Here is a 23930-nt window from a genome sequence, read left to right as displayed (position 1 = left end):
GGGGAGTGCAGCTTTCAATTTGTCGGCCACAACCAGCTCCTTCAGATCGTCAAACTTCTGGATACCTCTACTATTAATATCATAGGAAAAGTAGTTGTGGAGCCGCCGTCCAAACCGACGCCAAGACTCGTTACAGCCCTTTTTTGCTGTCTCAAACATCTTTCTATACTCGGCGGGGCACAAACGCAGTTCCCTTAGCACCAATGACTTTAACTGATTATAAGGCAACATCTCCTTCATGCCGCTTGCCATTATCAACGCCCTGACTCGATCAGTCAAGTACGGCATCAGTGTTACCGACCTGACCTCGTCGGGAACCTTGAGCGAGCTGAACAGCATTTCAACTGCGTCGAACCATCCCGGTACCAACCCTTCATCCTTGGCCATGTGTGGCAAGACATTGCTTAACAATTTGGAGACGCCCGCGACACCAGAATGGGTCTCCCTGTCGGAGTCCAGCGCCACGCCCTGAGATCGTAATTTGAGCATCTCCAGCTCCACCTTGGCCCGCTCCAGTTTCGTTTGCTCGATTTCGAGCAGCATTTTTGCATCTGACTTTCCTGCCGTCACACCTTCGCTGATCGTCCCCGCATCTGCTCCTAACGGAGTGGTGCTCGCAGGGGGTGTACTCATGTCGAGAATTTTAGATTCGCGCAAGCACTGTGTTTTCGACCTCGTAAGCATACAGGGCAATGGGCAAAGCAAAGTCGTCGTTCACTCACCCATTTGTTGTCGACAGCTCCCGTAGCAAAGGACACAGTGAGGAATTCCTACTATACACTTGTAGCACACATATTGCTCCTCCAAGTGTTCAACCGTTCGCAACACAATGCGGTACCTTGTTTAGTTCACACGTACCCCTCCCAACACCAACTCCAACCTTGTTTAGTTCACACGCACCTCTCGCAACACCAACTTTAAGTCAGCCTACACTGGCAATGTCTCCAACGTCCTCCCACGTTCCCGTCCACCCTCGTCAGCGCTCCGTCTTCGTTTCTTCCCGGTGGACGCCAATACACATCTTCCGCGCTCACTTTTCAAAGCTTCATGCGGCATCGGCGATCCCCTTCTCCAACATTTCCTCCTCTTCTTAGATTTCTTTCGAAATTCGGCTACTCCTCACTTTTCAAAGCTTCATGCGGCATCGGCGATCCCCTTCTCCAACATTTCCTCCTCTTCTTAGATTTCTTTCGAAATTCGGCTACTCCTCTTCTTCCAGATTCGTCTTTTGCATCAACATTTTCTTCCTCCCCTTGCGGGAAAACTTCTGAGCCTGCTCAAAACACCGCGAGCTCTGATTCTTCACCACTTGCCTTCTCGTTCACGACTGGGGTCCACCTCCACCGTCTGCTGCGACGTCGTTCGTGGTCGTCGTCCCGCAGTCGCTGCGTGTCCCAGATGTCCCTCCGTCGAACTTATGTCGAGGCTGCGCCAGTCACGTTTTGCTCGGGTTCATGACAACCCGTGAGGGGACACTGGGACTCCTTGCAGGACGGAAGGCTGTTTCGCTGTTTATTCACCGCACGCTGGCTTCCTCTAGGACACACCGCCAAGGTTGCACACTTCACTTGCAAACGCTTTCGGCCGCACGCCGGGTTTTTTCTAACTCAAAAACGCCGGAACACCTCACTCGTCGGCGTCCGGCTCTGAACTCCTCGCTCCGGCGCCCCCAGCCCGTCGCGTCTTCCCCACCCCCTTAGAACAAAACAAACACAACAAGCCCATGAGCGGTGGGAACCCCGAGCGAGGCTGTTTCTAAGAATTTCGGTGCCTCGACCTTCCCCCCGCGGGACAAGGCCGGCCCGGAAGCCTGTGAGTGACAACTCAGAGGCTTCCACTCCTGGTCTCCCAGGAGTGGAAGCCTCTGGTCTCCCTTCCACTCCTGGTCTCCCTGGTCTCCCAGGAGCACTCCTGGTCTCCCGGGGCCACTCCTACACCGCCCCCCGGTCGCCATGGCGTCCTGGCAGGCGAAACCTCGACACGCCCGAAGCAAAATATTGTTACAACAAGCGCGCTGCTAACGATTGATTGTTCTCGTCGTTTTGATCATCATGACCTTGTTTTTGATATAGAGTAATAACACAATGGAAGCTATTGTTTACCGAGCTGACAGATCTTTAACCTTTCCTTATGAAAAACGCAGTGTGTTTTAGATGCACCTACACCTTTGTTCGTCTTATTGTGTATATTTGCTGGCTTCTATGAAAGGACGGAAAATTTTCTTAGTTCAAAGCAGTTAGTGCGACCGTCGAAGAATTTTTCGTTCTGTTCGTGACAGCAAAAATATATTGAAGCAGATAGCTACAACGAAACTTTTCGAACACACATGAAGATTGTTCATATGCGCACGTGTTAACGCAATTTCACATGGGAAAAAACAAGCATGCAAGCGTTCGTACGTTTTATAAGTAACTTTATGAGGGTTTGATCCCAAGCAAACACCTGCTGTATGCATTCGTAGTTTCATTACATCCACAGGAGGAGAACGAGGACGTATTGTTCAGCATTTTGGTTGCCCACGTTTCCTCAGCATGAACTGAGAAGCCGTGGAGTGTTTCCGCGCGATACTTACAATATAGACGATGTCGCACAGGGTGACACAGACAGTCCGTCTTCGAGAAGAGCTCTGCCTTTGAACTGTCTGAGTGAGCTCGATTGCTGACAGTAGTGACGCTCCAATGAATGTCCATTTGAGGAGGCAAGAAGCCTGGCTTTCGAGTCGGGAAGTGTCCTGCGGTTAAAATAAAGGTGCGAAATCAGTCAAATTTTACTGAGTTGTCAATTTCTTCCCTTTGCCGTAACAAAAAGCTTCCATAATTTGTGCAATTGTACCGCCCTTCTACAAGACAACCGAATAGAAGAGGTTTTCAGGAGATGCGGTTGTTATGTTTACCCATTTAGCTGAAGACGCTCAGGGGGAAATTTTCACGAAGAAATAAATGTGCATCAACGTGTTTTAGCCAATGAAAATAGAACAACGAATGCGCTAGCACAGCTCGCCTGCCAGCACAATCAGCGCATCAGTTGAGACAACGATGCTATCATAGCAAAAGAAAGAAATTTGGCTGCTTGACTTTTGCTCAAGTCACTGATAAGTCAAGCCACACCACATACTACCACCTGGACTTATGGCAACTTGCCTGCAATACACTAGAGGTTATTGGACCGTATCTTGTGCATATAATTTGACGGCGGGCTTTTGCCCGCTTCATTGTGAACAAGAAACCCGCAGGGGTTCAGAAAAGTGAAACATTCTGTTTTGCCTTGGTCAGCTGCTGGACTCCCAAATTAGTGTTCCTCTTGTTGATAAACAGAGCCTATAAAATATGAGCTGTACGTGCTTAGTTTCATGATCCTTAACATGCATCGTTCCAGCAGAAAAAGGATGTAGACACGCGGACGCGCACAAAACCGGTCACCGGTCAATTTATCGGTCACCGCACAAAGTAAGGAAACATGTGACCCTTGCCTGTCTAGCCTGAATGGCACATCGTGAGCTCTGCCTCGATGCTGTGCCCAAAAGGATAAGCAGAATTGCATTGTGGAGCAGTGAGTGGAGATGTTGAAGGGGGTGAACTGATTTAGACGCTATCTGCGTGGCTCATGCGGGCAGAGCGGGACTGGTTGCGTTCCGTTTTTTTTTTCTGTGTGCGTTGATAACCATCAACAAGGCGGTTTTTATGGGTTCTTGGTGACACAAACTGTCGGAATGTGTTCTTTCATATAGCCATGGATGTTACGGTCTCGTGGGTCGCGTCCGAGGGGCGTTTTAGATGCGACGCTCAGAGCATCTCTTGCCGGCGGCCCTGTCCTTCCGGCGTGCGTCCGTTGTTGTCCGCGTGCGTCCGTTGTCCGCAGCACTCTCCCCCTCTCCTCTCCGATAGCGAATACTCTCTCGCGAGGGGCATTGGATTGGATTCGATTGGATTGGATTGGATTGGATTGGCTTGGTTTGGCTTGACTTGGCTTGGATTGGATTGGATTGAATTGGATTTGGATTGGACTGGATTAAAGTGGATTGTGTTGGATTGTGTTGCGTCATAGCCGCGGCACTCTCTCCGCGGTCTCCTCTCCTTCTGGCGCGCTGCGCATATGCCCGGTGTGCCGCTCTCCAGCGTCCTTTCGGTCGACGCTGAGGGGGGTTGAACCCCCCTCAGCGTCGCATCACACCAGGGTTCCCGCGAGGGGAGGTGGGCCTAATTTTTTTCTCTAGTTTTGCGCACGTTTGGAAAACTTATTACTGCGGGAGCTTCGGATATATTATAGGTGGGCTGCGGTTACACCGGGATTTTCAGAAAAGAGACGAAAGTGGGAGGTTCTCGAACAGAGCTGCAGCTGGTACCAACAGGAATCTGTCGCCGAATCAGAAAAATGCGAATAGCACCACGTCAATAAACATGGGATGTAGCTCAGAATTCGAAGAACCTCAGATCGATTCCGAGCAGCACAATGCGAGGAGCATCACGCAGATAGTCGTTGGAGATAGATTAACATGTGAATAACATCACGTCGATAGTCGTGGGATATAGATTAGAATTTGACCAGCATCTAGCTGATAGTTAAGGGAGATGGCTTAGAAGGCGAACTTCCGTAAGTAGATACTCGTTTAATATAGCTTACGTCTGAAGCTGCATATTTCTTTGGTTTAATACTAGAAATTCAAGGCGTATCATGTAAAATTTGGTTCAGTGAGAATATTCTAATCGTAAAGATTCTCGTGGACAACTTCCGCTGTAGGTCGTATCGTTTTCAGAGCACCATCTTTGCAAAGTTTTTAGCCCACATGCGATGGGTTAAACCTGGTCTATAAAAGGGAAGTTCAGGTGCATTTTTATTTTAAAGAATCTTGCTGAATTACATGATGTCTTTATCTGCTGTAAAATCAGCCAAGGTTTTTCTCACTGCAAACAGTGTGGACATTCATAAATTATTTCAATGGCAGTAGCCATTAGGAAACTTTTTTGCGTGTGTACACCTCCCTTTAATGGACACTCATGGCAGAAGCGTCTTTAAATAGAAACTTTCTTTGCCTCTTCTTGCGACTTTCCGGCTGCCGCTGTACTCGAACTCGCACATGCGGGGTTTTCAACAACACCACAAGGTGGCGGTCACTTTCTCGCATCCCTGTAGTCCCGCTTTGGGTGTGCACACCGAACGGGCCGTACTGGCTGCTAACAGGAATATCGAGCGATGCGGCAGGGAACTTGGGCTTGAAGGGGTGAGCGTAAACAGGATAACGGGCAGCATTGGACACAGGCAAGCTCTTCAGTGAGACGGGATTAACTCCAGCCCCAGGGTAGAAAACAAGGTAGGGTGGCGCTTAGGTGGCAGAGCGGTCATTTTCTCAGAGGGCCCAAAAAACGCAAAGGAAGGCAAACTAGGCGACAAATGGGAAGCGAGGTACGTATGCGCACTCAACAATTGGTGGCACCCAGGATTAGAGCTAACCGAAGAACCTTAGACGTAGCAGGGAACGTAGACAAAGGAGGTTCAAGTGGAAACAATAGAGCGAAGAATTAAGTAAGTGATCAAAAATGAGCCCCGTAAAGGGAAAGCGGAAAGCAAGAGCAAATGCAATAATTATAATATTGGCTACTTAAATATGCAGTGCAACAGAAAACTTTATACATGGGTTGAAAGTCAAAACAAACGGGAACGGGAAAAAATACACGTATCCACGTCAGTCGAGAAACTTCTCCGAGACCTAGAAGCCCCACCTGTGATAGACAATTACGCCTGGGAAGGATGCAGCAGGACCGCAGGAATGAAGATAGGGGGAGGCGTTGTCTTGTTATTAAACAAGGGACCGACTGGCAGAAAGTGAATGAAAGCTCTAACAAGCATTACGGGTTAAAGGCACGATAGCGGGTAAAAAATGGCCGCGTATCTGCTCCTTTCGTTGAAAATGTCGACAAAAAACGGTAGCCGACTGGTGCCACTGGCAAGTAAATGCCTCCCTTTTTTTTTCCCGCTAACCTCTCTTGCTGTTCTTATCCCTTCTTGTTCCTCCCGAGATAACACGCCAGAGGTTTCTTCAAGTCAATTTAAATTTCCCGCGTTCCACTGCCCCAAGTCGGGTGCCGCGATGCCACTGCTGCGTCACGGCCGAGGCGCACGTGAATCGATGCACCCTACAGCAACGCTTATGGACCACGTTGCCCTGCTCCACGAGCGTTCCAACCGGCACGTGAAACAGACCCAGTGGAACCTTTCGTTGCTGCTACCGTTTGGTTTTAAATGCCGCCACGGAGCGCGTACAACGGAGCGCGTACAGTTGATGTGGTATTTAATTTGATATCGCAACAAGCACGCATCCGTAATGTTTTTTAATAAAGGACCACTGAAATTATCACTCATCTATTGGCGGTGAGCGCGACCACGGGCGGCGCTGCGGAGCGCGCCTCTGTGACGTCGGCTTAGGGATTCTCGCATTTGTCGTCTGCTTCACTCGGGCTCGCTCTCTATGCTCTTTCTTTGCGCCCGGTTGAGATTTTGTGCTTGTCCGCAGCAGATCTCGCGAACGCGCAACTTTTTTTTTCGTAAAAAAAAGACTTCAAATAGCGTAAACTAGCTCAAGGCGTGATTTTAAGTATAGTTTTTGATACCGCTCCGGAAAAAAAACATTGCCGGCGTCGCCCATGCATTGCTGCGAAGCTGGTCCTGTGCGGAGCGCGAAGAGTCGGAGCTAGGCGTCAGCCTCTGTGCTCAGCAGTCTTTCGAACAAAGGTAACAGCCGCAGGCTGACAACCGACAAAAGCGAAAATGGAAGACGAAAACAAATTCCAGGCTTTCGGGGCTGTCGGCTTTGGCAGAAGGCATTACGATTCCAGCTAATCGTATGTAAGGTAAAACAGATTTGGCGACCTTGCCTAACACTCGAAGCTATTGTATCAAGTCACTTTACGTTGTCACGGCATGAAAGTGTGCCGACATGCACTACGGGGCACAAATATAGCAGGTTGATTTCCAAATAACCTGCTGTGTGTACAGGCGCCTGCTGGTTTAATACCAGGCTTTTAACCAGTATGCAGGCTTATTGAGCAAAACGAGTAACCTGTAAGGCAAACATACAGTAAGACTATGTTTGTTCAAATTTGGAGGGATATTTCGGTGCATTTGCCACAGCCATATCATCCCAATAATCACATAGGCGTTATAGTAAAACTGCACTCAAGAGGGCTAGACCCAGGAGGAGGAGAAACATTTAAAAGTAAAATCGAGCTGGTTGGTGGGCAGGCTCCTCACTCCAAGACGAGAGAGTAAGATTCATTCTTCAATTCACCGAACGTCATCCCGAGTAGGCCAGGATTTGTTCTTTGCGACTGAAGGGGTTGGAAAACAATAAAGAGCTGTCTGCACATATTCATTGGTTTCGAATTGTGTTATACTGAAAATTGGCATGTTTACTATTTATTGCGTTAGTTAGCAAGTGTATCAAGTTTTCACCACCGTAGTCATGTCATAACATTTCGGGTTGAGATTGAGTTCGTTACGATATCGATGGTTCGATAGAAATTAGGTGCACAAACGCCGCTTTCGAGTACTGTGGACAACGTTATCTGCGCCGTAGCACAGATCTTATTGCATTGAATATTCACCTGAACTTTGTGAGCCTCGCAAACATCCCCAAACCTCCTAGGACGTTTACGATGGTGCAGAAAAATGAATGCGGTGGGTACAGAAAAAAAAAACGTTCATCTAACAACAACGATAGAAAGAGAAAACACCCGTTTTATTTCCTGCTGTGCGACCCGTTGCTTTCTGCGTAGCATTAGACTGTTGAGTCATCATAAGAGCCTCTCAGAAATAGTTAAGGGAAGCCTACGCATACTTATCGAGGAGCTCTGAGCGCTGAAACTCGCAAATACGCTAGATAGGACGAGGGCGAGTTACACACGATTGTCTGAGCGATGCTCTCTGAAAGCCGTTTACTCTCTCCTTGTGTGTTGTAAAATTGTGCGGGACAAAGCTTGAAATTATTCAGAGCCCTAAGAATCTGATTGAAAACACGCTTTTTAAAGCACCAAAGCATCAAACCGGGAGATTTCTAGCAAAGGCACTGCAGCCAGTCAGAACCGGACGACCGCGGCGCGGGTGTAGCAGCGGGGCGAATGTAGCAGACGACAGCGGAGCGGGTCCCTAAGCTGACGTCAGATCCAGGGGGCGCCACTCAAAAATCTCACCGCCAATTGTTTTTCGGCCTTATGCGTTACGTCGTGTTCTTGTTCAACAATGATGAGAAGTATATACACTAACACTGGAGTTACACGTTTAGCTTTGGATGTGGGTATATAATACTATTGCGCAGTTTCTATTTCAGCTTGGCCGGGTGGCTTCATCGAGTCACACACAGACAGGCAGACATAGACACAGACCAAAATTTTCTTGTTTAAGTAGCCCAAGAAAGACTACCGTCTTTATTGCATGGTTAGGAGTTGTGTATCTGTTGACCGGCAGCGGAGCTAGGGAGAAAAATTAGGAAACGGTAAACTGTTTAAGAAGAGATATCAACGAGTTCAAAGGCTCAGGTGAAATATTCTTAAATAGAGATAGAAATGCCCACATAGAACATTCGGATGAACACACCGAACAGAATGGTTCTTTAGTGATAGATCTTTATCCGGAAAACCGGGTAGCAATTGTAAACACAAAAAATAAGTCTGACGTACAAATAACGTGGGAATCCTGTAAGAGACCGTCCAGCATAAACTATAGTGTAGTCTCCAAGACACCATACGAAATGTTGCGGGAAACGAGTATAGATGAAAACGGATCCGACATATTAGAAAGTGACTATAAGCGTCTTACCTTGCGCTTTGGAGGCGCAACCCGGACAAACTTAAAAATCGGTACATCAGGAGGAACTAATCTAAACAATGAACAGGTAAAGATTATTGGGGATATCATGGACGATGAAATCAATAAGTACCCAGAAAACATTGGGATTAGGGCGACATGATCAGGTTAACAAAGTTTAAAATGGAGGAAGCCAGAAAACAAAACCCTTGAAAAGAGAAGAGAAAGAAGAGAAGCTGGATGAATCAGGAAATTAAGGAGGCTATTTACCAGCGCAAAAGCCATCGAGAGAACATAAAAAGCAAAACGAAGGTATGGAGCCGGAGGGAGTGAAGGCAAAATGGAATAGCTACCAGAAGAAAGAACTAGAAGTGCAGAAACTGGTGAAACCGAAGATTATGCGAAAAGCTGCTAATTGGTGGCAGAATTGCATTATAGCGGAGTGTGCAATAAAAGTTTGCGGTACGGTCGCTATGCGGGATAATGGGAAACTTTTCCAGGACACGAAAAATTTAACTAGGAAACAGCAAAGCATGACAGCCACCACTTCACCTTACAGAATTGAACTAGCGGAGCTTCTGAAGTAAATCAATGATGGTAAGCAGTCATGCAGCCATTTCAGAATCAGGGCGTAGGTGAGGATTATATAAAAAAACTTGAGTAAATCTACAATGGGTTCACAGCTACCGTAGTTGTCGAAAAGGGGAGCAGTAAAATACCTATAAGGAAGGGCGTCAGACAAGGAGACACAATATCTCTAATGTTATTCACAGCTTGCTTACAAGAGGTGTTCAGAACGTCGGATTGGGAACAAGTGGCCCAGAGATTGGGACTGGGAACAGAGAATAACCAAGTAACCTCAGATTTGCTGTTGACGTTCCCTGACACTACTCGGGGGAAGAACTGCAAAGCGTGATAGCCTTAGGGACAAGCAGGGTAGAATCGTAGTCCTGAAAATTAATCTGCAGACAACTCTAGTAATATTCAACAGCCTCGGGAGAGGGGAGCAGTTTTAGATAGGTGACGAGGCCATAGAAATGGCAAGCGAGTATATCTACTTAGGCTAAGTAGTGACCTCGGATCGCAACCATTCATCATCATCATCATCATCATCACCAGCCTATCTACGCCCACTGCAGGGCAAAGACCTCTCCCATTATTCTCCAATTACCTCGGTCCTGTGCCAACTGTGACCAATTTATCCCCGCAAACTTCTTGATATCATCTACCCATCTAACTTTCTGCCTCCTCCTGCAACGCTTGCCTTCTCTAGGGATCCACTCTGTTGCCCTTAATGACCAGCGGTTATCTTACCCTCGCATTACATGCCCGGCCCACGTCCATTTCTTCTTCTTAATTTCTACTAATATGTCTTTAACACCAGTTTGCTCCCTGACCCACTCCGCTCTCTTCTTGTCCCTTAACGTTACACCTATCATTTTCCGTTCCATTGCCCGCTGTGTCGCTCTCAATTTAAGTTGAACCCTCTTAGTGAGCCTCCAAGTTTCTGCCCCGTAGGTGAGTACCGGTAAGATGCAGCTGTCATACACTTTCTTCTTCAGCGACAATGGTAGGCTGCTATTCATTATCTGAGAATGTCTGCCATATGCACCCCACCCCATTCTGATCCTTCTAATTATCTCCGCCTCATGGTTGGGATCTGGGGTCACAACTTGGCCTAAGTATATATATTCGCTTACCACTTCCACTGCTTCGCCATCTATCTCAAACTGCTGTGCTGTCCCGAGGTTATTGATTCTGCATTTCTGCATATTAATTTTCAAGCCCACGGTTCTACTCTGTTCACCCAGTGCGGAAAGCATGCTTTGCAATTCGTCCCCCGAGTTACTTAGCAAGGCAACGTCATCAGCAAATCTGAGGTTACTGAGGTATTCTCCATTAACCCTTACTCCCACCTGTTCCCAATCCAACGTTCTGAATACTTCTTGTAAGCATGCTGTGAATAACACTGGAGAGATTGTGTCTCCTTGTCTGACACCCTTCCTTATAGGTATTTTACTGCTCTCCCTATGGAGGATGATGGTAGCTGTAGACCCATTATAGATATCCTCCAGTATTCTTACATAATGCTCATCTACCCCCTGGTTCCGTAATGCCTGAATGACTGCTAGGGTTTCGACCGAGTCAAATGCTTTCTCATAATCTATGAAGGCTATATATACGGGTTCAGTATACTCAGCGCACTTTTATATCACCTGATTCATCGTGTGAATATGGTCCATTGTTGAATAACCTTTACGGAACCCTGCTTGTTCTTTAGGTTGACTGAAATCTAAGGATGCAGAGATTCGGTTAGCGATTACCTTGGTAAATACCTTGTAGACCACTGACAGTAAGCTGATCGGCCTGTAGTTTTTCAAGTCCTTCATGTCGCCTTTCTTATGGATTAGGATGATGTTGGCGTTCTTCCACGATTCCGGTACCATTGCGGTCATTAGGCATTGCGTATACAGGTTTGCCAGTTTTTCAAGTCCAATTTCTACGCCATCCTTCAAGAGGTCTGCTGTTATCTGATCCTCACCAGGTGCTTTGCCCCCTTATATTTCTTTCAAAGCATTCCTTACTTCTTCGGTCGTTACTGGTGGGATGTCTATCTCCTCTGAACTACTGTCTCGTGCGGCATTATCCTGTATGTCCCGGCTACTGCACAGATCCCTATAGAACTCCTCGGCCACTGTGACCATTTTATCCCTATTTGTGATGACATTGCCTTGCTTATCCTTAAGTGCATACATCTGATTTTTTCCCACGCCAAGACGTCTCTTCACTGCTTTCAGGCTACCTCCGTTCTTTACAGCGTATTCGATCCTCTCCATATTATACTTCCGTTAGGCAACCATTAGGCAGAGATAATTAGGAAGATAAAAATGATGTGGAGTGCATTCTGCAAGCATACTCAGATAGTGATTGGCAGCAGCCTGTCGTTGTCCCTCAAGACGAAATTGTAAAACAGCTGCATCTTACCTGTACTGAATTACGGGACAGAAGCTTTGAATATCACTAAAAGGTTCAAATTAAATTAGGGCGACACAGCGAGAAATAGATCGGAAGATGACAGGTTTAACGTTGAGGGACAGGAAGAAGGCAGAGTGGGTCAGGGAACAAACATGTTTTACCGACTTATTAGTTGAAATTAGTAAAAATTAGGAAGACATGAGCGTCGGCAGGACGTTTAATGAGAAGGAAAGATACCAGCTGGTCATTAAGTGCCAAGGAGTGAATCCCTAGAGAAGGAAAGCGTGGAAGGGGGCGGCAGAAAGTTAGGTGGGCATATGAGATCCATAAGTTGGCAGGGATAAATTCGCCGCAGTTAGCACAGGACCGGGGTAATTGTAGATTCATTGGAGAGGCCTTTGCCCTGCGGTGGGCGTAGCCAAGCTGATGATGCTAATAAGAATGATGAGGAGAGGGCAAAAATTCGGAAAAAAGACAAAAGCGCACCCAAGAAGTTTTGTAACCACGTAAAATAGGAGAGAGGGAGAGAGAATTGTTTTTTTAGGAATTACAAAATTTTTACTTGTCCAGAATCCCCCCAAAAACGCAGCAAAATTTTTGTCTGTAAGGAAGAGTGCAAGAAAATGACACAACTGAAGCCTTGCTCCATGTCGTACACAAGACAGACACCTAGCCGCCGTTCCTCTCGCAGCGGAAAATCGCGGGCCGATACACAAGTGCTCGGTAGTCTCAGGCACAGCGCACATGGGGTGCAATGATGAATCCATCCACTCTATTTTTAACTCGAAGCTTCGGGTGAAGCTTCGGGATGTGAAATCTATACCCATGTGCAGCTTTCCCGCTCATGGCAGTCCTTTCAACAGTGATTACTCTGCAATTTTTTAGCGAAAGGAAACGTTTTTGCACAGCTAATATTTGGGGTGAATACTTGCTTTGTGCACAGTTTCAAGTCGCGCACGTTGCGTGACTGGGTTCCTGAGCCATGGGAACTATCCCATAGAAATGCATGGGGAGTTAGATTTGACAGCAAATTACACAAAAAAATATTCAGAAACCTGAAATCTTCTTTTAGCGTTTTAATCTTCACGTTGACTTCTAGCTTTATGCCAAATATGATTTTCCTAAAGTGGTTTTTGTAGGTTCCCGAGAGGTTGTAATTTTGAGCGAGAAAGCTGGGTATGAGAAAACGATAGCCATAAAAAATTGTGAATAATGGTTAGGATAGCATTGAAAGGAGGGCTGGTGTATGCGCAAATTTATCTTGTGATTAGAGCATCTATCTAGTGATATTGAGTAATTAAAGCGTAGACCAATAATAACAGTGCCACAAAGACTGCAGGAAGGGAAATAAATTTCAGCAACCTTGGTTGGAAAACATCACAGCAACAGGCTTACTCCCACACATCAGTGGTCCCGGACGGAATAACAATGCAGCTGATAAACCAGATGGCAACAAAAATAAGGCGTCACTAAAGAGGGCAATAGATAATTTGCTACAAACCACGCAAATACCGGAGGATTGGTTAGAAAGTAGTAGGAGCTTAACATATAAAGGCAAAGGAAACAAGGCCAGCATTGATTCATATAGACCCCTAACAGTGACGTCACTGGTGTATATATCAGCATTTCAGGCGTTCAAATCCGAAATTGAAATGTGTATAGAAGAAAATGAAATCCTTTAGGAACTGCAGAATGAATTTAGACAGTATACGTACTTGCATGATTATTTGTTCGTGATAACACAGCGCATTGAAATTGTGGAAGCTCCGAACAGACTATATTAAAATACGTTCCTTGACATTAAAAGTGCATAGGACTACCGAGGCAACTGCTGAGGAGGATGCTGAAACTCCAAGGCTTAGGTGACGAGTTAATACAGTTTCTTAGAGCAGTCTATAAACATAATATATTTCACCTGACATGGAAAGGGCACAAATGTGCACACCACATCAACACCCATCGATGACTGAATCTGGGATGCTTTTTCAGAAATGCCGAATACTGTTAATGCTTTACATAGTACGGTTAAAATAGAAACTGGTAAAACGTCAATTATGGTCCCACCTAATGCCTATATGGCAAGGCGAAGTGGTGCAACAGTGTATTCGGGGAATGTTATACGCAGAAGACATTGTTCTTTTAGCTGATAAAGACAGCGATATGCAACGGCTAGTAAATATTAGTGGACAGGAAGCCACAGCTCTCGGGTTAAATTTTATCACTGAAAAATTGGGATAATTGTTTTCAATGATGCAAGCGCTGACGCAGTGTCGATCCAGCATGACAAATTACCCAGAGTCAAGGAATATAAATATCTGGGAGTGTGGATGTATCGTAAAACGAAGAGTATAAAACAGAGATATCTTAGTTGCTTCGGTAAGATAACACGTCATTACCCGTTACAAAGGGGATACCATTAGCAAACAATAAATCAACAAATGCATTTCAACATTGTTAGATGATGCCATCCTCTTCGCATCTACTGAGCTATTTTAGATTTTGTGCGTAGGGCACCAACTCTGCGGCACGTGCAGCGCGTGCTGTGCGCTTGCTGGCGGTGAAAAACCTTTATTGCGACTATGTACAAGTGAAAGATAGGGGCGGCCTTAAGGGCCGACCCTGTACAAACTCTAAAAGGAGTCCCTAGTCCAGGACCCCTGTGGCTTCCGCGGCGGCGAGTGCCCTGGCGACAAGGGCTCTTTGGCCTTCCAAAGACAAGCAGCCGAGCAGGGCATCCTCCGAGCTCTCACGGGTAAAGGGACATGATTGGGGGGACCGCCGGGTTATAAGGGCAAGCCCACACCATGTGGAAACTATCCGCGAACAGGGGATCCCAGTGTGGGCATTCCCCGGAGAAGGCCCGATCGAAATGCTTAAAGGAGCATTGACACAAAAATTTTGCATCTTATTTTTTTTGTTGTTGTTGTTGCGATGAGTAGCTATTAACCTACTTATCCCCTGTAGAATCCTCATTTGCTTCAGCGCGCGACGGTGTTTTAATTAAAGCCATTTTTCATGCGGCCAGTCACAGTTTCGATTTCAGCGGGTGCCGTAAAACGATGGATTTTGTGTTACCAAAGCTGACCACGTGACCGTCGGAGGGATATCACAGAGCAGAGCTGCCGTAGCACTGTCTAATCCGCGTCGGCGGCAGCTTTTGCGAATTCCCCCACGTACTGATCTCGTGCGCCGAATAATTAAAAAGCCACCGTGGGCGTGACGCAGCCGCTGCGAGTGCAAATCCTGCCGAGGTTAGAGAACGACGCGCGACGCTCGAGACAGTGGGTGGCAAGACGCGCGCTGGCAGCAGCCGGCCGGTCTGCCTACAGGTCAGCCTACAGATGTGTTCGGCTTAGTACTGCGGCGGATATTCGGTTGCCGCTCTGGTAAGCGGTGGCGATGATAATTTTAAATGCAACCCGCCATCGCATCATTAATTCCTTTTTTATATAAGCTGCCATGGTTGGGACTTGGGTCCAATTTCGTGCGGTGATGACAAGCTATCACTCGAGCTACCTGCGCCTGCCTGCGCAACTTTGCGGCCGTGGCCGCCGCCTTCACCGCGATTGTGCGGCTCGTTCAGTGGGCTTTACGTGTCTCCGGCACGTTTTCGCATCCAATATAAATAAAAAGTAACAAAAATAGAGTGCATGGAATCGCTGTAGAGCTTTGGTCGCGGCCAGCTGCCCGATGGGCCGAAAAAATCACAGCGCCTCCACCGCCAACGATCGGGTCGTTCGTTCTCGAGAGCAGAAGCTCCGTCCTCCGGTTGGAGCGGCGAGCCGATGAAAATTACACCCACCTCCCCGGAAGGAACCATGAGTAGGATGCGGAGCGTCATGGGGGTTCCGTTTGCGTTTCTGTGATGTTGGTTAGCCAAATTTGGTGGAAATGTAGTGAACCCCGTAATGCTCATATATCCTACTCATGGTTCCCTTCGGGGAGATTGGTGTAATTTTCCTTATTGCATGCGTATATACGCGAGTGAGACGAGATTGAAGTTGTATCTAACGGTCTGTTAGTGTTTGCGCTGATGCTCTCAGTTAATTGCGCCAGCACACTCACTGACGGGGCTGTTGCTTCCATCCTACTTCATCTGAAGAATCACGGAGTCAAGCGCAAGCACAACCGGAGTCAAGCGAAGCATGCGGCCAATCCTTAGGCCAATCCTTAGGGGCATCCTGCCAAAATTATCATCAGAAGTGCTGCGGATGGGGCGACAGCAGCGTACACGCCTTCCTCTTCCCAGCTTTGTCTTCTTCTCCTTCGTCTTCAGCGGTTCCCCTATGGGAAGATGACGATGGTGGCGCATGCGCAGATGGTGTGCGGACGCCGGACCACCGCCGAGGCCGCGGGACGTACCCCATAGCATAAGATTGTCTTCTTCTCCATCTTCGTCTTCAGCGGTTCCCCTATGGGAAGATGACGACGGTGGCGCATGCGCAGGTGGTGTGCGGACGTCGGACCACCGCCGACGCCGCAGGACATACCCCCGAGCATAAAACGCTCCGCATCTAAAACACTGGCAGTGCGGAAGCTGCAAACACAAAATATCCAGGGGATATCGAGTGTGCGATGTCCTCTGCTGCCTGCTTGGTTGCGTTTCGCACACTTTAAATTTGATTTTAAATATGTGCTAGGCTGTATTCGCCGTTGATATTTTGCAGATGACGTATGTGTGTTCACACCAATCTGTCTCCGAAGTTATCTTGCCTTGAAAATTTTGTATCAGTACCGCTTTGAGCATCGCCGGGCACAATACAGTGTTAGTGTATAAGCGTAAGAGCCAGCGCTCGTCAGGATTAGTCAGGCCCGGCCCCGAAGGCGCAAATCGGAGCCTGTTTGAATTGTGCATGTTGCGAAATGAGGTGACCGGATTAGGTTCTGGATCCTCGGGCGATGGAGGGCGAGGAGGGCCCTGGAAATTAAGCGCGCGGGCTCAGCCATCGGCAGCCTCATTACCACCTAGTCCTGCGTGAGCTGGAGTCCAGATGATGAAACGTGCATTTGGGCGGCCCATATATTAACCGCCCTTGAGGATTTGAGCAGAGCAAATGGTGATTCGGCCTTTCGTAAGATTTTGGTACGCACTCCGCGAATCGGTAATAATGATCCTAAATGCGTAAATGCGGGGTCCGTAACTCGGAGGAAGCTATGGCCACTTCCTCCGCGTGAGCAATGTCCGGGGCTAGAAAAGTGAGCCCTTGAACAGGCACGTCTGGACGGACTAGGGATACCGTGTACCACCCCCCTGGTGAGGGCCAGACGCGCCCGTGTAGAATACTCCAAGACGGGGCCCATACTGCCCTTGAAAGGCTGCAACCCGTGCAGTTCACCTGCCTTCGTGAATCCCCTTAGCCATGTTTTGGGGCAGAGGCTGGATATCCAGCGCACCACGCCAGTCCTATGCGATCATGGTCCGCATTTCTGCCTGGCAGGTGTAGGAGTTATAGAGACGTTGTAAGATGCATCTTCCAGCGTGCGAAGTGGTAAGCCGCAGATACTGGTTATGAAGATGGGCCTTTATGAGATCCCCGTATGTGTTGATCATGCCCAAATCTGCAAGGCGCTGGTTAGACGTCGAGATCGGGAGGTCTAGGGCGCGCTTGTATATTTTGCGGAGAATGCCTTCAAGCGTGTGCACATCACATGCGCGCAAATGTAGGTACGGTGTCGAATAGAGGATCCGACTAGCCACGAAAGCGTTGGCGAGGCGCGAAGCATCGCGGCTCCTGAGAACCCCGTTTGTTCAACACCCGACGGACCATGCAGCCCACTTGATCCCCGACCATACGTAACTAGCGCAGGGTTGTACGTACTTTCTTTGTCTTGTGTATGAGGAGCCCCAAGACGAGGATTTCTTCGCGTTCCGGGATTGGCTCGGTGCGCAAGGAAAGGGCTATTTGAGTCGTCTCGTTTGGTTTGGGTCTAAGATGGACGTACTCCGATTTTGTAGGGAAACATTCTAGGCCTCAGCGGCGGGCGTATTCATCTACGACCGATGCTGCATCGTCGGCGTACACAGCGTGCCGTACACCGGGAATATCCTTTAGCAGTGGAGGGAGATGAGCCATGCTGAATTGAACAAAAGATGAGAGAGGACTGCTCTGGCGGTTGAACAGCATGCTAGCCAGGTATGCAGCAAAAGCACACAAACACGCGCCAAACATTTATCTGAAGCTCAATAAACGTTTTTCCAATCGAATACAATTCAAAGCATTCACTCAGCGTCGAGGGAACGCATGCCCGGCAGAACTGTCTCACAGAACGGGATCGGTTTCTCTACACAGCGGAACGCGGTGCAGACCGCTAGTGCGTGTTGAAATATTGTGAGGCAAGGCAACGACACGTGGCGGCCATGAACGACGACGAGCTCCGTGAGCACTACTAATAGAAGCTGCTAGCGAACAACACGGGGTTGCTAGTAAAGGCGAACAGATGTTTTCAAAGCTACGCTTTGCGTCAATTCTCAACTGTGCGTAGAGTCCGCCATTTTGGCAATGCTACAGCCCCCCGAGCTCAAAATATTTTAAAGAAGTGACCTCAAGAAGCAACGCTATACATTGAGGGCTAGAACGGACTGTGCTTAACAAACCGAATACTTCGCGTATAAATAGAAATTCTTTCCAACTTCGCTGTGAGAGAGTTGAGTGCGAAGTTAACGCTGTGAAAACGGACGTTTCCGTCTTTGATTTCAGAAGTGTCTTAGCAGTGACTGTTTAAAATGTCGTAATTGCCAAAAGCTTAAAACGACAGCGGCGACACCGCAATATAATCGACGGAGGTCTGCGTAACTCCAGAGGGTTCTTTTGGACGGAGGCAATTCACCCCTTCCATAAGCTTCACATTTAGGAATATTTTTCCCGAAAAAGTTGCCACCGTCCCGTCTTTCTCTGTTTTCTGTGCTCTGTGCGAAAGAACGCTCAACTTTTTAGAAATGGTCTCCACAGCTGCCATGGTTACCAGAAGATCGAGGTAGAAAGACTAACCGAAACGTATATGTTGAAGTCGTAAGTGCAATCCATCGAACGTAACAGTATCTTCTGGCTCCTGCTGCAGAATCATACGGTACAGTGTAGCTTAAGCATGCTTTGACATGCAAGTAATGCAGCCGTCCACAAAACATTAAAACCAGGAGCGACCAGCCGTTCGTGAAGAGTTTCTTTGCGAATCATTCTACAGGATTCTCAGTCTCTAAAACATGAATCTCATCGAGCAAAGGGAGTATGTGGCAGGCCTAATTGTTGACTGCCTAACTGTTGCAGCAATTTATGTTACACTGTATGCAAAATCGGAGTAGTTTACTACTGTATGACATATTTTACAGATAGCGAATCCTGTAGAAGGATTCATGAAAATATCTTCATGAAGAGCTTCTTGTTTGGGGTTTGACTGTTCTGTGGACGGCTGCATTACACGTATGTCAAAGTATGCTTCACTACGCTGTACCGTATTATACTGCAGCATGAGCCAGAAGACACTCCAGAGTTCGATCAATTGCACCTACGACTTCAACGTCCACGTTATGGTTTGTATTTGACAAAAATACCGTATTTCTCCAAAGAAAGCACCACTTTTGTTACTGGAGCATCGCTCACCGTTGCGATAAATGTACAGCTGTATCCGGAATGGCATGGCGATTAAAACAAGCATGTATGTTTCAGAATACGACGTTATTGAAAAAAAAATACACGGCCAAAGTACCGTTCCAACGTTTGCTAACACTGAATACGTGAAAGACCTTGGCGCCACTGTTACAAGAACGACAAATTACTTGAACACATGTTCATGCCCCCCCTTTGGTTGGAAACACTGCATCCAGAAGAAGTATTTTCGGGTCGCATTGAGTTGGGCCACAAACACTACTCACCAGTAAAGTGTAATCCATGCCTTGTATGTGACGAAGCGTGCCTTTGCACAACTGATACAAAGTATAGGAACGAAGAACGAAGTCTTGATGAGCTCCTCACGTGTTGCTAAACACACTCGTAAGAAGTAACACAAAACATAACCTTAACCTAGATCTATGCGACGCTTTTGGAGCTGTGTTCGTTGAACCATTTCTCAGGCCGACTCTGATATATATTGCAATACCTCTGGATGAGCGTGAAGGAACAGCAGAAGCACGTGCCCCCTACAACGCTGGCATATGGTGGTGCAAACAGTTTTTTTTTGTCAGTTTTTTTGGTGTGACTTTATCGTCCCCAGGGAATGCAACAAGGCTGCAAACGTTCAAGCATACCGAGCGTCACGGGCCGCAATTAAATATCCGGTATCAACAGCTGCTACTTCGAAAACATCCAAATGGTAAAACTTACGCTCTTACGACTTCCGAAATGTTTCCGTTGAACCTTACGCTTACAATTACAATAAAAGGCAAAAACAATCACCGTGGCACCCAAATACGAAATGCCCCCCCTGAAAGAAACATCGGCGATAAAAAAAATCAGACTAAAGGAAAAATGCAAGGCAATACGAGGTGGTTTTCTGCTTCCCCCGATTAGTCGCACCGACCATCAAGACATGTACAGAAACATGTCGACTGTGTGCGATGTCGTTTTCCTTAATATGGTTTTTTTTCTGACATACGGATGTAAGAATGTTCGGGTAGCTTTAAAGAAAAAAATTGTGTTTGATTCCTCTCTCATAGGAATCGGTAAAACACGACAGGAACATGTGCAGCGAAATGTGCAGCTGAGCCTGATTTGAGGGTTGTCGATTGTCTTGTGGGTGTGATTGGCGGGCATCGTCCTGCTGGGGGGTAGTTTCGGCAAAGGTGTACTAGCGTCATTTTCGTCACCGATATGACGGCAGTGAAATCTTGGTGTATCCTTGCATAAAACACTTTCGTGTTAAAATATAAAACCCGAAAACAAACAACCCTAAGTATAACGTACACTTTGCTTCTAAAGGTTGCTTCCCCTCAAGAATAACCTATTGGCAGATGTGCCCCTTTACAGGCCGCTTGCTTCTTTTTACTAGCCACACTTTCGTGACGGATATGACGTCACTCAAATGTTTGAGTGACGTCACCCCAGAACAAAACCCCAGAATAAAACACTTTCGTGTTAAAAGATAGAGTTTCGCTATATCTCAGCCCTAGTTTATATTCAGAAAACTGTCACCGATTGTTGGTTATTTCACTAACTTATCACGACCTTGCTCTGCCGACTGACCGGAATCGTACACTACCTCATAATTACAGACTTTATACACCGTACTTAGAGGGGAATCTGCCGCCGTCATTCTATAAGGGGCAGTGCGAATCTGAAGGAATAGTTGGTAGTGTCTAGTTCAGAATTGGCATGACCAGCCTTGCCATTGGCATTGCCTCACGGCTACGATAATTAGGTTTCTGTCGGAAACTGAGAGGGAGTGTTCCATGGCAAATAAATTGTACTGTTCACACAGAAATGCATGTCTCACGAGTTTGTATTTCAAAAAGATTGAGGCATTTTAGAGGAGAAAGATAAGTACGATGCTAGCTCCAGCCGTAACTCCGAAATTCAGCTGACCAACATTAGACATTTAAACATTTTAAACAGATTTTAAACAGAAAGTTAACGACATTTAGGTTCCCCTTATGGTGTAGCAAATACAGAAGCAGTAGTGTTGAATTTCTGACTGAAAATGCCATTATTGCGGGTGGCGCCAAACTGTTTTTTTTTTGGGGGGGGGATGATGTTGGGGCGTGTTTCATTTGCATTGTAGATTTTAAGTGCGAATGCACTTTATAAGCGACCCTGAATTCCGTTGACCGCCGTCCGTCCACATAGCAACAGCTGCGGATGCGCGCGCTCCTCGTCTTCCTTGGCAACGGGGGGAGATGGCGCGCGCTGCCTGGCCGCTGATATGGCACATACCCACGTGGGGGATTGGCCAGGAATCTCCTCGTCTTCCTTGGCAACGGGGGGAGATGGGCGCGCGCTACCTGGCCGCTGACATGGCACATACCCACGTGGGGGATTGGCCAGGAATCGGGCGTGAGAAGGGCTAATGCACCCGCTTAAAGGAGTATTGACACGAAATTTCAAAGCTGAGATCCGCTCTAGCAATCAAGTACAACGACCACACAAATAGGTGTCTGTGAATAAATGCATCTTTCTTTCTTTGTAGTTGTGTGTGTGTGTGTGATCTCTCTTCCGCGAACATTACCGAACCGCGCAAATTCAACTCCCGCATTCGCACTTTCACATTCTTTCCCTCGGGGAAATGCGGGGAAACTTTTTTTCTGCTTGCGCAACATCTGTAGGGGCAGTGTCGTACGATCACAAATAATTCACAGGTGCTGTAGAGGTAAGCGCTCGCGCTTCGTCACTGTAGTCTTCTTTTTTTAAAGAAAATCTCATGCCAGTTCTATTGTTGAGGATTTTTTGGGCTACTCAAAAGCGAGAATCTATACCTATCTGTATTCCTGTGTTTCTGTAGTAGTGTCCCTCGATTATGCCGCGCGGCAAGAAGTTTAAAGAATCCTTGAACGAGGCGTTTCTATTGGAAAAACGTTTCCAAAATAATAAATCACTTGGCAACGGTAATTATTGTCAACATTGCTCACCAAAGAGAGAATGTTAGGCATATTTGAGGCGAAACATCAATACATAGGTGAAATTCGCATGCGTTGTTGTTCAAATTCAAAATTCATCGCCGCCTCATTTTTGCTATACCAAAAAAAATGCGCCTGGACGAAAATGTTTTGACCCAAAAATACAAATTAGCGCGCGCGGCGCCCCCTCGAGGCGGCATTCCAAGATGTACAACAGAAACAACAGGTTCCAGTAGATGGTGCGCGAGTAGAACGGACCCAAATAGACAGACTTGAACAAAGGTACACTGCGTTTCCAGAGAGAGACGGGAGGGGAACAGCGTGAGTGGTGGACGGGAAAGAGAAAAGGCATTTACGTGGCAGAGGCGGCGATATTTGCAGCGACGTTAGCAGATACGCGGAAAATTATCTTTACCAGCTTTTTATCTCAACTATCACATGATGTCCACGTGCGATGTCAGCCAGTGAAGTAGCAGTGGACACTCCTCCGCCTCTACCGCATGAAGCTTGGCCGCCAGCGACCACTCTACGTAGGCGTTGGAGCAGCTCGGCTTGTCGGCAGCTCGCAGACGGAGGAGGGCAGACCGGGAGTCAGTCAGGATGATGGCCCCTCGAACCTGCATCCGGTGCTGTAGAAAAAGTTCCGCGGCCAAGTGGAGTCCAGCCAGCTCTGCGTAGGTGGATGAGGCCGGGAAGGGCAGGCGGCACACCTGGTTGGTGCCAAGTTCCAGGACCGTGCAGGCGGCGCCATCTCTGCGCGTCGACTGTTGCACGAAGCTATCCGTGTACACCTGAAAAAGTCCGGCAGCGTCGTCCTGCAGCAGGGCGACCACCTCCTGGTATATGGCCTGGGGTGGAGTGGACTTTTGCTACGGACCCCCGGCAATGGGGTGGTGATGCGTAGAGCCTGCCCCGTGCCTGGCGAAGGTGGCTCCAGGCGGGGCCGCTGCGGCAACGCCATATGGCTCTCGTAGGTACTGAACCGCTGGCCTATCCGAGACTTCGGTCGGCTGCAGTAGCGCTGGAGGAGTGCCGCGCTGGCCGATGTGCCCGCAGGAGGTGGATGTGGGGGAGCCCCGATTGATTGATTGATTGATTGTAGAGTTTAACGCGCCGACACAACGCAGGCGATGAGGCGCGCCGTAGTGGGGCTCCGGATTAATTTTGACCACCTGGGGATCTTTATCGTGCGCCTAAATCTCGTACACACGGGCGTTTTTGCTTTTCGCCTCCATCAGAAAAGCGGCCGCCGCGGCCGGAAACCGAATCAGCGCCGGATCAGCCCGGCGCTGATCCACCTCCAGCTCTTTCCACCGGCGCGGCTTGCGTTGCACCAGAGGGTGAGCATAGAGGACAGCGGACGACGCCATCCCGTGGAACACCCGCAGAGCCACGGTGTGCATAAAGCCCTGGACACACGCCAGCAACCTCCGCACGCCATGAAGGACCCTCCTTGTGCGTTGCTGGAGCGCCTTCACCGCAGGTAGCAAGGACAACTGGCAGTCAACCGGAGCCCCAGATACTTGGCCCTGTTGCACCATGGAAGGGACTGGCTGTTCAAGGTGAGCGGCGGTGTCGTCTAACGTGCCCTGAAGCCCCTAGGGTGGAAGACCAA

At 47.9% G+C, this 23930-nt stretch overlaps 1 protein-coding gene across 2 annotated transcripts in view; it reads right to left on the bottom strand.

Annotated features, from left to right (window-relative positions):
• LOC144138567 (multidrug resistance protein mrp-7-like) overlaps nt 1-19894 on the bottom strand; it is a 108342-nt gene extending 88448 nt beyond the window's left edge. For both annotated transcript variants that reach the window (XM_077670914.1, XM_077670915.1), the window contains exons 1-2: nt 19643-19894; nt 2573-2731 (exon numbers count right to left, since the gene is read on the bottom strand). In XM_077670914.1, the coding sequence (XP_077527040.1) occupies nt 2573-2731; nt 19643-19660 (177 nt within the window). In that variant the 5' untranslated portion in view covers nt 19661-19894. The remainder of the gene's footprint in view (nt 1-2572; nt 2732-19642) is intronic.
• Between the last annotated feature and the right edge of the window lie 4036 nt (nt 19895-23930).

This window comes from Haemaphysalis longicornis, unplaced genomic scaffold, assembly GCF_048455015.1.
Source record: "Haemaphysalis longicornis isolate Haplotype H1 unplaced genomic scaffold, Haemaphysalis longicornis Haplotype H1 scaffold_5, whole genome shotgun sequence".
NCBI classification, from domain to species: domain Eukaryota; kingdom Metazoa; phylum Arthropoda; class Arachnida; order Ixodida; family Ixodidae; genus Haemaphysalis; species Haemaphysalis longicornis.
Note: the sequence above shows the minus strand (reverse complement) of the source record. Positions and strands in the feature narration are given on the sequence as shown.